Source organism: Diaphorina citri, unplaced genomic scaffold (genome assembly GCF_000475195.1).
Source record: "Diaphorina citri unplaced genomic scaffold, Diaci psyllid genome assembly version 1.1 scaffold21, whole genome shotgun sequence".
In the NCBI taxonomy this organism is placed as follows: domain Eukaryota; kingdom Metazoa; phylum Arthropoda; class Insecta; order Hemiptera; family Psyllidae; genus Diaphorina; species Diaphorina citri.
Window position 1 is genome coordinate 63,858 of NW_007377459.1, and position 13,541 is coordinate 77,398.

General features: G+C 33.4%; 1 protein-coding gene across 1 annotated transcript; it reads right to left on the reverse strand.

Annotated features, from left to right (window-relative positions):
- Positions 1 to 32: 32 nt before the first annotated feature.
- Positions 33 to 5,864, reverse strand: LOC103508700 (CCAAT/enhancer-binding protein-like). Its single transcript, XM_026823321.1, has one exon. It carries the CDS (start codon positions 5,492 to 5,494, stop codon positions 4,724 to 4,726), a length of 771 nt encoding a protein of 256 aa, XP_026679122.1. The 5' UTR covers positions 5,495 to 5,864; the 3' UTR covers positions 33 to 4,723.
- Positions 5,865 to 13,541: the final 7,677 nt, after the last annotated feature.

Genomic DNA, 13,541 nt, shown 5'->3' on the forward strand with positions numbered 1-13,541 from the left:
CGTAGTTTTAACTCGTGCATTGAACCAATTTGTGCATGGATAAGGAACCAATAATAGAGGTTAAAATAATATTAAGTATGGTAATACATTTTGAGATACTTGGTATGTTATTTGATTTTCAAATTTGAATTAAAATGGATTTTAAAATAATTTAGAATCAAAAAGTCTGACATTTATGTGCCTACCCCTATTGTTAACATGTATAAATAGCGAAATAATACAAATTGGAGAATGTCCCAAAAATATTGACGGGTGATTTCGAGTTTGAAGTCGGTTATAAAGTTGAAAGTACCTACGGTAACAATGCTAATACCTATGTAGGTACAAAACTAAAAGTTAGGTCACTGACATTCCAATGACATCAGCTCATAACGTTCAATATGTTTTTATTTGTAAGTGGTGTAAACATGACAATGTTTGTATCGGTCTGATTTAGATTTAGAAAGTATCCATCTATTTTTATTTTGACTACATTAGATATTTTGCAGAAGAAACAAACATGACATGCTAACCGTTAGGTACGTTGTAATTAGGTTACGACTGTTATGATTATGAATCAACGGATCATAAACATTATCTCATCTTAGCTGAAAGATGGTTCGCAAGAAAAAAGAATCATTTTGGGACATTATCCTTTAAACAAAATACACAAATGAAATAAAAACTTAATATAAAAGAATATTTTGTGGCCCTATCTAATTAAAATAATAAACAATCAATAAATAATTCATCGGTAACCTTTTTAAAAGTAAAAATAAATAAAATCAAATAAATATAGAAGTTTAATTAATATTTATTCTTGGGCACATTGGGAAAACGTGTAGTACATCGATAAATAGCCGTCAAAATTATCATGCACCGAATTATAGGGCAATTACAAAAAAGTAAGTAAAACTGCAAAAATTATGTGAGAAAAAATCTCAAGATCGGATCGGTGTGAAAATCGAGTGGTTTCAGACCGATCTGACATAGAAAGGCAGTAACAATAAGGCAGTATGAGAAAATAATAAATTCATATATATAAGTTTAGTGTAAAAACTCAAGTGCGAGTATCAAAAGTTCTTTTTCTTTTCAATCTGAAACATTTTCGAAGAATCTCAAAACTACTTTACTTCGCAAAACTTCTGAAAATCCGAAAGCTAGGTACTTGGATCAAATTTAACTTTCATGATTTAAATTAATGATTATGCCAATAATATACACGATGTTTTCACCGTTTTCCTTGTTAAATTAAACTACATTCCACAATCAAGAAGTTTTTTCATCATCAATTTTTGGCTTTAACTCTTTTGACTTTCGAAACCCGTTTGAGCTGGTCAGCTGTTAAATGCTAGAGAGGTCAGACAAGGTGTAGTATCATGATTCATTGTTTACTTACTGAAACACACTGTATTGTCAAAGTTAACTAAGAAAGACGATCATAAAACTCATTCATCCAGTATAGGAAAAATCTCGTCGATTATGGAATGCAAGTTTTCAAATGAGTAGTATGCATAAATTTGAAATTTCAAATGACTTAATAATTTCAAAAACACCTAAAATCTATAATATAAAAAATTGTAAAATATAAAAATAAATTGGGAACTGAAGCACACTCGTTTCATTCCTTAGGATTTGGTAAAGTTTGTAAAAAATGTTATGTTCTAAGTAAAATTCATAAAAACAAGTTTTAAAAGAAAATCGTTGCGTTTTTTTTAAAATGAAGTACACAGATTTTCGTTACATTTAAGGGACAGCAGTTGATTTTAACTTATAGAAACTTTTATTTAAATGGGGAATCTCATAATCTGATTGGTCGAACGGCAAAGACAATTTTACCAATTAGGTACCTAGTAGATCCTCCAAGGAAATAAAAGCTCAACTGATCAAATCAAAATACGATTGTGATCCCCAGCCTTATGAATAGGACGTGTATAAAAAATAGACTTAAACAAGGTATAAAAGATTTGTTAAGGCAACGTCAATTTAAATTTAGAAATCAAAGGTAATGATTTGTTCAAGGACTTTGGGTAAAACCAGCATTTCTGCCAGTTCTAGTCATGTCATGTGAGGGGGGTTGTACCAAATACGTACAGGGTGAAATCAAGGAACCAAATGTGGTCCCCCACCCTATACTATATAACGGTACTTGGCAGAAATAAAATAGGAACTTTAAGTTAAATCCGAGATGCGAAAAATTGGGATGATTTCCCAAAAGAAATTCTCGAGCTATTTTTGGGGTGGGAGATGCCACTTTCCCAATTGGGGGTGGTTTAAAAAAAGAAGTATACCAGTATAGGAAGTATTTAATCCATTTAATACGAAATAACACCTTTATTTACGCGGTTCTGTACTTCAGAATACTTCAGTGATAATTTGGGAAAACTGTAGATCATAAAAAACCCTGTTTTCCAAAGATTTAAAATAAAATTAAATAAAATGTGATTGAAAATCGATAAGAAAACATATCTTCCTTCTCTCTAAGGATAAGGAAAGCAAAAGGGAAAGAGAAAGAGAGAGAGAGAGAGAGAGAGGGAGGGAGGGAGGGAGAGAGGGAGAGAGAGAGCACTTCTATGGATGGTGGATGTGTCAAAATTACCAAACATTCTGATATTATCATGTAGGTGAGAATAACACCGGAAAAAGGAATTGATATTATTAGAGGATGTGCCAAATTTACCAAAATTTCCGATGGTTTTTATTTTTGCAAATTTTACCTTTACTTACAGTGTAATACGAGAATTGGTGGATGTGTCAAACTTACCAAATTTTTACTTTCTATTATTCTGTTAGCATTACCTAAGCAGCTATTAAAGGAAGAGAGGGAGTAGGTAAATACCTATAGCGAGTATTAGTGGATGTGCGAAATTTACCAAATTTTCTAGTGCATGAGGATTGAGGGAGAGGGAGGGGAGAAGATGTATTTTTAGCAAGATAAGGGTTTTTGATACCCAAAATTTGTTTGTCGTTTAAGCTTAACGATTATCTATGGAATCTAAAGGCATTTTTCCTCCGAAAGGATGGTATTAATGGACGTCATATTGTTCAATCTTTGGAAAACGAACTTGAGAATAAAATCTGAAATGTTTTCTTCTTACTAGCTTACCTGAGGGTCATGAAAAGATAATCCCTCGGGACTTAAGACTACGAAACTGGGTACCTACCTATACCTACAATGTATTGGGTAGTTCGAAAATAGGACCGGAATTTTAGAGTAAATAATGAGCTTAAGGCCAAGCTTTTACTCGCAGGGACTGAAAAAAGCGTCATTCTTGCTTTCAAAGCTTTTTTTTAGAAATAAAATTGATTGTGCGAAGGCAAAATAGGTCTCCTGTGATGACTAGAGTGTTGCGTATTGCATATTCTTGAAAAATCATTACCAAAAGACTCTGACTCGTAAGAAAATACATTTAGAGGAAAAAGTACAAAAATATTTGATTGAAACAAAGTTGAATACGCTTTTCTTTAGACGTGATGTCATTTGAATTAAATGTGGCAGAGTTGAATACGCCTTTCTTTAGACGTACCTAAAGTCATTTGAATTAAATGAGGCAGGCATTTTTTACTTTCTTCTGGCATTTTTTACTTTCTTTCCTCTGTGCTATGTATGTTAGATAATCTTAGGGCATTTCACAAAAGAATGAGGTGAAAAGTAAGCCATTACAAGTGTCCAAGTATTTACTTTATTGTTTCATGGTTACTTGGTTGTTTCTCTAGTAATGTCGCCTCTGGTTGCTTATCGTTTACAAGAACCAAATGTCCTTGCAAGTGTCAATGCCCCGGAAGAACGGGAAAGAGATAGGTGGCGATAGTTTTTCCGATTTTACCGAGGATTGAACCTGAGACTTTCAACTACGGAGGTTCTAACATCCGTATTGGAGTTTAATTGTTCATTCTTTGCTGATTAATCAATAATTCGACTTTGCTTCAATTCAACATCAAATATTAGATAGTATCAAAAAATAATGACATGCTTTATGATGGTGAAAAACTAGGAAAAATATAAATGTATTGTATACCTATTATTACAAAAATCTTTAGGTCAGAGAGTTTCAATATTTTTTAGAATAATTTGAACACGGGTAGGGACTCATGTGAAAAGAGCATGTAAATCCCAAGATTAATTGAAATCACAAAGAACCTCAAAATCGACATTTTCCAATATTCAAACCATCTGTGAAGGTCCAATCTAGAGACATTTTTATAAGGTAGGCCAAAAGTCGAGAACCTTATTAAATAATAAATAACTATATGTATGTATAAGGATATAGGTACTCGTACAATTTCAGAGACCTAGTTCCGAGTAAAAAATGTTTGAAAAAGTTTTATTATTAGAAGTTATACCTACAACTTGTAGTATAAATGTTTTTAGATTTCTCGATCTTTTAGCCTACTACCTATGTATAATAATGGATGTTAGATCATGTTAAATAAATAATAAAGTATTGATAAAAGTTTGAACATTCTTACAAAGCTCCAATGACGAAAACTAACTTCAAAAGAAAGGTAAAAGATTTTCGAAATGCAAAATTCAGTTTTTACGTAAAAGTAGGTACTCACAGTAGGTATGTGTATACCAACGTGAGAAATTCAGCACTTATTGCTGTAGGGAACTTTGTAAAAGTGTTCAAACTATCTAATGACTATGAGGTATTGATTCAGAACACCAAAATATTCACCCCAAAACTATAATTGGAAAATGTCTGCAGAGATCAATTTTTTATTTAAAAGGAAAAGTTCAGGATCACTGAACATGGGGGTAAGAATCAAAATGTTTGTTTAGTTCGCGATGTAAATGTTCAGGCAGTACTCCTACATTGGTAAATAGCGATCTTAGCACATTAAGTTCTTCACTCAAAAGTTCTATACGCTTTTGTAATCTTTCGTTTTCCTTAACTAAGAGTTTCACTTTTTCTTCGGTCTCTCTGGATCGTATTTTGGCCTTTTCTCTTGATTTTCGGACAGCTATGTTATTTCGCTCGCGCCTTCTCTTGTATTCGTCAGTGTTTTTGTCAACAGACTTACCATTTTTTCGATGGTGATGGTGGTGAGAATGATGTTGATTACTGGACTTACTTGAGTGAGCTAGAGGTGTGTTAAAGTTTGTAGGTGCACCGTTACTGATAACGTTGTAAGGAGTGGTTTGATGACGAAATTCAGATTCAACGGGCTCCTCTTTAATATTAGGACCGCCAGTCGAATTTGAACTTGAACTTTCAAAATGTACAGGCTGGGGCATATAAGCAAGAGTATTACTTCTTGCTGGAAATTGCTGACGAGGTTTGCCCTGTCCTTGGTTTAAAATTTCTGTAAAAAGTCCCTCATTGAATTGACTATCGTCGATCAAGTTTTGTAAATCCAAAGAGATTTCTGGCGTATTCAAGTCCGCCAGATCCGTATAACGTTTCATGTGCTGATGTTGAGTCAGTTGCTGCTTTTTCACATTCATAGCTTCTTGCTGGATGGAGGCAGCGTTGGGTTGAGGCGTATTATCGTACATCTGAGGAGAATCCATTGTGTGAGGTTTCCACGTGTGAATATCGATCTTCCTTTATTTGTAAACAATCCAAGAGTTAACTTTAAAACACCACAATAATTCCATTTTAATAACACCAAATAATTTTTAAAAAAGAAACCCGCGACGAATTTTGAAGTTATTTATAATATTATCACAAAATTTATTATAATCCAGTAAATAAATCAAGCATGTCATAAAAAAATAAATCTTTTTATTTCTATTATTCACAAAAACAAAAAAGAAAATATTTCGTAAACTCCGAAATGACACAACTGACGAAAGTACAGAGCACAGCACGATAACGATTAAACCTCAGAAAAGACAAGGACTTGAGGAGCACTTCTCAGATTGTGCGCACTGTCCTACCACTCTCTCTCCTCACTGAATAGTGAGAAAGTAGGGTGAATCAGCTTCATTCACGTGAGAAGTATTTTTACTACTCGTATACTACTACTCATACTACCATGTGATTTACTAGCACTCCTCAGCATTCATCAATTCAATCTTGAATCTCAATTCTGAGTACCTATCTGCTATTACCCCACTTAATATCTAAACCGAGTCGCAAATTAGTTTGAAGTTATACTTAAACTAGATTATGTGTGATATTTATCTAATCTTGAACTGTTTACCTTATACCGCATGTCAGACCTACACATTCATACTATTCTTCAAGCAAAAAGGTCGTTTTACAACGCCAAAACCAAAATACATAATTGAATTATTGAATAGTAGGTAATATATAAAGATAGAGACAATGTTTTTATCGAGTAAACTTAGGCACTGGATTAAAAATGAAAAGGGCGTGAGTCTAGACAAAGAACCCGTCATTCTGTGCGTATAATACCTACATACGAGTATGTAGGTATTATACGTGGAAACTCCACACACCTTTAGAAAGATCATTTCCCAGAATCGGGATGCCAGGTCGGTCTCTCATACATTACTTTAAGATACTTACCGTTGGCGTTGAATAACAAAATGTCCCGTGATCCCAACAGGAACATAGGACCCCAAGAAAGAAACACTAACGAAATCGATTTTAAACCATCGACTTTCCTTGCTCATCTCTGCTCAAGTTTTGGTTTCCGCCGCTATTTTATATTTTCCTCAAAGGTACTCGTAGGTACGTGATGAATCTCCTTTTTAGATTCATCAAGTTATCCGGGCATTTTATGAACGAAACAATTTCGGTTATTTCAAGAAACTAATGTACGAATTTAGTCAAACAACAGAAATTAGGGGCTTCGTAATTTTTTTTTTTTTTTTCAACAAGAGTTTCCATTAGAGTATTTAAGATGACCAAGGAGTCTTTCCTATGTAACTTTTCACGACAAACACGACAACGTCAGATGGGCGAGAAGGGGCACAATACTTCCCATTTAGGTGCTGGGTCAACACGAGAACACCAGAAAGTAACCCGTTGAAATATTTGCAATCGAAAAACGAGTACAAATTTTTGTCGATGGTGGGATTCGAACCCGGGACCTTCTGCATGGCAAGCTAGCGCGTTACCAAATAAAATACATTGAACATTGAATGAAATAGTAGCTACATTTGGGTTGCCGTTCAATCGACGGGATGTAGTACTTACCTAGGTCCTAGATATGTACGTAGGTAGGTATAGATATGTGTCCATAGTATGTACGAAAAATTCGGAAGCAATCTAACTACTTGCTTCCGAATTTTCGATAAAATCATAGTCGGCTCATTGTTACTTGGAATAAGATTTTGCTGATAAAAAAATAAATAATAGTAATAATGTTTTTCAGAACAAGTGTGCACAAATGGCAACATTTACCCCGCCCTCCGCTCCGGACCATGTTTTAGTCTGTCGCGCAAAGCTTGGTTTGCGCAAACTACCTATAGCTTTGTTTACTTTGATTGCGCGAAGTAGTAAGTAGTTGGACTAGAAATCGCATCTTTTCTTATCCAGTGGAACCGCGCCCTAACGTAGCCTGTGTCGTAGCATGACCTTTACCCCACCCTCTGCTCCGGACCATGTTTTAGTCTGTCGCGCAACAATTGGTTAGCGCAAACTACCTATAGCTTTGTTTACTTTGATTGCGCGAAGTAGTAAGTAGTTAGATCAGAAATCGCATCTTTTCTTATCCAGTGGAACCGCGCCCTAACGTAGCATGACAATCCAACCAATCCTTCTGTCATCTCATAAAATAATACACACCCACTGTTCAACTTTATGGAATCGATCGGTATAGAATGTATTCCTGAGTAATCTAACCAGATAAATAACAAACACAGAACAGTTTGAAGTTACAAAAAAAGATTTTATTTGCAGAAAATCAAGAAACAAACACGTCTGAAACGTTTTTTGATTATCTAAAATTTACTAAATGAAAATCAAGCGCCATTTCTGCAGAACTTGACACATTCTTCAATGGTAAACTAAGAATTGATCTAGAACAAATTTAAATCTTATCAAAAATCAATAACATAGGTACCTACTTACAATAGATCAGTAGGTATTTGTATCTATCAGTAGTAGTAAATCTTACAAATAAAAAAAATGTCAATTCATTGCATATCAATGCATACGCCTAATTTGCAGCAAAAGATGTTTTATATAAATGAAAATACCTAATCTATAGGTACAAGAGTAAAAATTCATGTGGTACAAGTAGTGTGAAGTTTCCCTGACTGGTCATCTTAGACTTATATGGCCTAAAGTGATCAAAAATCAATAACATAGGTACCTACTTACAATAGATCAGTAGGTATTTGTATCTATCAGTAGTAGTAAATCTTACAAATAAAAAAATGTCAATTCATTGCATATCAATGCATACGCCTAATTTGCAGCAAAAGATGTTTTATATAAACGAAAATACCTAATCTATAGGTACAAGAGTAAAAATTCATGTGGTACATAGTAGTGTGGAGTTTCCCTGACTGGTCATCTTAGACTTATATGGCCTAAAGTGATAACACTATTTTCAGAGGGTAACTCAGCAAAGCGGAGAGCTGTTGCTCTCAAATTTATTTTGAACCAGACTGACACAAAAATATTGTCTGGCCAGCGCCGCTACAGTAGTAACCATAATTGGGTTTCTCAATGTTGGGTCAATCACACATAACTTGTAACAATTTTTTGACCAGTCTATGGCGATCGTTTGCTATTGTAACTCAGCAAAGCGGAGAGCTGTTGCTCTCAAATTTATTTTGAACCAGACTGACACAAAAATATTATCTGGCCAGCGCCGCTACAGTAGTAACCATAATTGGGTTTCTCAATGTTGGGTCAATCACACATAACTTGCAACAATTTTTGACCAGTCTATGACGATCGTTTGCTATTTCTAATCTAAGAACCTGCTCTACAATCTCGTAAAAATGGTTGCTAACGTCTCAAGATTCTCAGAGACTATGTCCAAACAGTCTCAGAGCATTCTCAAAGGTTAACAAACACTTTAACACCAGATTCTAGAGCCGGCTATAAATGTACTAATCAGATGAGCACTTAATAACCATATAGGTAATATAATTAAACAATTTAATTGCCTAGTATATAAAATAATAACAAAATTACAATATAGCTAAATAATTAGATACTGAAGAAAATATTTTTAAACTTATAACAAAATCTGTTCACGAAACTCGCAAGATTAACGAGCTTTCAGATTATATCAGAAAAAAAAAAAAAAAAAAAAAAAAAAAAAAAAATCAACTCTGTACGGGAAAATATCGAGATATCTAATGTAAATGAATAAATATTTAAGCATAAAATGTAAAAAAAATGTCGAAACAAATAAAACATCTAATAATAAAACTCTTTGCAGGAAAGTTAAAATAATAGTAACAATAATATTATGGTAGGTAATGATTAAAAAATACATCTAATTTTATTTGGAATAAAAGGATCTTCATTAAATGAAAAACGAGATCAGGAGCAAATTCTTCAAAAAAATCTTGAAAGGCTTTGTAGATAGATTCCTAAAAATCAATTAACAGAGTGTAAAACGTGAGGAATATTACGTATTCTATTAAAATTTAGGTTATTTGTCAGAAAATATTTCTAACCATGTCATATATGAATGAGAATCATCAAATATATACGTAAATTTAAAATAACAAAAACAATGAAAATACAAACATATTCAATTTGGTAATGACAACATCTTACTAACAATTAACTATTTCTCGAATTCTCAATATATTTATGAGATAACAATACAAAAGGGTCTAAAGAACAGAATAAAATGAAAATTGAGCATTCATATAAACTTTAAAATCCAATAAAAAGTGCAAAGATTTACAGAACGTGAAGTTTCCAACATAAATAAGTATTAAGTAAAATAATTATATTAACGCTTCTCACTTCTTAATTCTATTGATAAACTTGGTTTAAGCCGCAGCAGAATACATTCCTCCCATGACTGCTGAAAACAGAAAGTAAAGTACGTGTTAGAGGCTGTGCTGATCTTCCTGTCTTATATTTATGCAGTCTCTGCAGTACGTTAAGAGACCTTGTTTAGACTGCCAAAATAAAGAACTAACGTTTCAGTCAAATTCGAGCAGGATAAAGGTGAATTTTAGGACTAGGCATCCTCCTAGAATTTGGGTGTGAAGTGACCACACGACTCAAAATTTGAGTTTAGTTTTGTTGTTTAAACTGAACTCAACTTTTGCAGATTTCAATTTCAGACTGGAACCAAGGGGCGTAAAATAACCCCGGCATGTTGCATAACTCCGAAGTTTTTAGGCATTCATACAAATTTTGGCACTTCAAATCGAACTGTGTACCTATATCCAACCAAATCTGGTTAGATAAAAAATACCTACTATGTACGAGTATGAGTACTTGAGTAGCCCTATAAATTCACAAAGAAAAATATGAAAGTCTCTTTTATTTATAATATTCAGGTGGGTTACTTTTTAGCACCAAAGATCTGGTTACAGCGAAATATCAAATTCAAATCTAACTTAAATAATCGGGAGTAGTAAAAATTTAATTAAAAATGCTCTAAAAAAAACTGGCCCCAAAATTATACTGACTAGGAGTATTACTACTAAGTACATTATTAGTAGTCATTGAGTCTTTACTGCTCAATTTAAAAAATTAATCTAGATTCTACAACGACTGTTTGGTCAACACAGAAGACTTACATGAAGCGGTTAACAAATAGGCTTGTTTACAACAAACAAATATGGTGAAATGTTGGTTAGTAAATATATTTTTGTTATTGCCAGATACTATCCAAAAGCTGTATGTAATAGCCACAAATTGAAATTTACATTCAAATGAACCCATTCATTAATACATATACACAGTTTCCAAACCTTTATTATTTTGTAAAAGACCTTTTTCTTCATTTGTAAAGTAAATTTTGCAAACAACTTTCAAGCCCAATTTTCAGTTAACCATTCAGATGATTTAATATAAAATTGTTTACAAAATTTAATCCAATTAACAAACGTCACCAACAAACATTTCCCAATTGGAAAGATACTATACAAATAATGTAAAAAGAAAAGCTTGAGCTTGTAAAAAAGCCTTGATTACCAAAAGAAAAGTATACCTACTATTGCCAAAGTACTTCAGTATATTGCAGTAAAGGAAACCAGAAAAATATCTAATTTGCCTTAGCAGAAAGATATTTTTGTACTTTCTAAATAAAAAGTTATAAATATAAAAAATAAAGAAGATTAAACCACCTACCTCGGTAAATAAAATGAGACCCGCTCACCAAACAAAACAATAGTAGTGGTACAGAAAACAGCATGGGAGGAAACAATTTACAAGTTAAGTCAAATAAAAGGCAAGATGCAAAAATAATAATAATATAATTAAATATATACCATGTCATAGTCCTATGTTTTGGTTTTATTTTTAATTTTTCAGTGCAATTTGCCACAGGAAAAATATCTAAAAGTAACACCACAACCTTTGAATTTAATTTAATGGGAAAGAAGAAAAGATCCTTGGACAGCATTTCTCATCGTATACGTGGGTATATTTCATTTGGCGTTTCCCGTTATAAAACTCAGAAAAAAAGGACAGGAGAATTGAAAAATTCGCACAAGATTGATAGTTATGGACAAAGCTGACCAAACGTGTGTCGACCCTAGGAGTAAGGAAAGATAAGGTGCAATAATAAGAAGACATACATAAAAAGTCAACCCAATGATGCGTTAGTTATGCGATTTGGAAATGGTGATGTCTGGGAGGATGACAGGGAAGTGTTAGGCCGTGACTTTTTATACACAACTTTAGGAAAATGTTAAAAGTTATAACTTATGATTATCCCGAAAGATAAGATTTCACAAGTGACAAGCCACACAGTTGCGGGAACGATTTGTACCGTGAAAGAACTCTGACTGTCAATCATGTAAACTGCTTATTTCACGTGAAATGCTGTCACAGGTCGCTACTCCCTTGACCTCACGAGGTTGAGTGCACACCAAAGCTCTAAGCACATAGCCTAAAGTTTACGCTCAATATTTTCGACACCAAATGAAGATTGAACTTGGATTTTCTGCGTGCTAGGCGTTCCGGTTACAGAGGTTGCTAGAAGGGAGAATATTGCCAATGCATTGCCATCAGCCCCAATTTTAAAAGAAGATATGACAGGATACTCAATTCACCCCAAAGGAAGTGAGAGGGGTATTCTGGAAATGAAGCTCTGGTCCAATAGCCGTCTTGTCTCCCAACTTTTGCGTCCCATCGCTTTGTATTTCACCTCTTTCCCGACACAAATGTTTTAAATTGAACGAGCCACACCCAATGGAGGTCTAAATAAGTATTTGCCCAAAATCATCATATAGCACATCATTATGTCTGCGAATAGGTATTTCATTATTTATTAGGTAGATTAATATTGATCGAACTCCTATTGTTGAAATTGGGATCATCCCTTCAAATTGTTTGTATCACATAGGTAAGATAAGTCCGAAAAAACTTTCAAGCAAGATAGAAATATGAACAGGTCAAAAGTGCTATTAAGATAAAAGGACAAATACTTATTTTACCTGAGATTTTAGAGTGAGTCATTGACAGCCTTGAGAAACCGATATACCACAAAAGCACAACACATAGAAAAGGAAAAAACTCCGGTTAGATTTGTTTAAATCTAAGATTATTATTATTGAAGGTAAAATCCATGGAAGAGACATACACACAAGTTATTTATAATTACTCATTAGTAGCACTACTTTAGCTTTCATTAAGATTTCTTTGGTGATGGTTAATAAGTTTTCTCCCGTGGGCTTTATTATTTACTTCAGTGCTTTAAGTTTCAATATTACTCTTGTGAGCTCTCTTTCTGTTCTTACTAGTGTTATTTTGACATTGGTGTTAAACGGATTGAAATTTACACTTGGCCGATTAGGACATCTTTTTATAATTATAAATTTTTGAGGGACAGTTCAGAAGTTGTTAAAGTTTAAGGTTTCTTTTATTCAAGATAACCGATGGGTCCATGGATAATCCCTGGGACATTTAAGATCAAAAACCCCAATTCTTAATTCTTTTTACTAAGAAGAACAAATTTCTATCGTTTTTTTAATTGAGGTCCTTACCACGGGTATTGAAAACAAATTTCCGAGCGACATAATGTACTTACCAGTATTGTCATTTAGATCTTATAAACTAACCGAGTCCCCAATGGAAATATAACAATAGGTTGTAAGGAAAAGAAACAAAATAGTAACCACTGAAAAAAATATTAGATACGCTTTGTAACAGTCATGCAGTTTAACACAGCATCTAACAAGCCCCACCAATATATTACTGGATGAAAGAACACTCAGGAAAACAGCTTTGGAAGTTGACAACTCCTATACTATCTCATAAATTTCTCAACTGTACATAACAGGCCAGTTGTATTTACGATGTAAAAGGTAAATCAAGCAAAAATGTTTTTGGGGTAAAAACTTTGAATATGTTATAGAATATTCACAACTCCCACTTAAAAACATTGTGTACTTGATATAATAGTTTAAAATAAAAACCACCAAAGCTGTCTTCCTGTGATATAAAAACATTATGGAAATAAATAAAAATATCACCTCGTTGCTCTTAGTAATA

Excerpts from the sequence above, each read along its gene's own strand:
- LOC103508700 (XM_026823321.1), bottom strand. The coding sequence starts at position 5,494 with ATGGATTCTCCTCAGATGTACGATAATACGCCTCAACCCAACGCTGCC.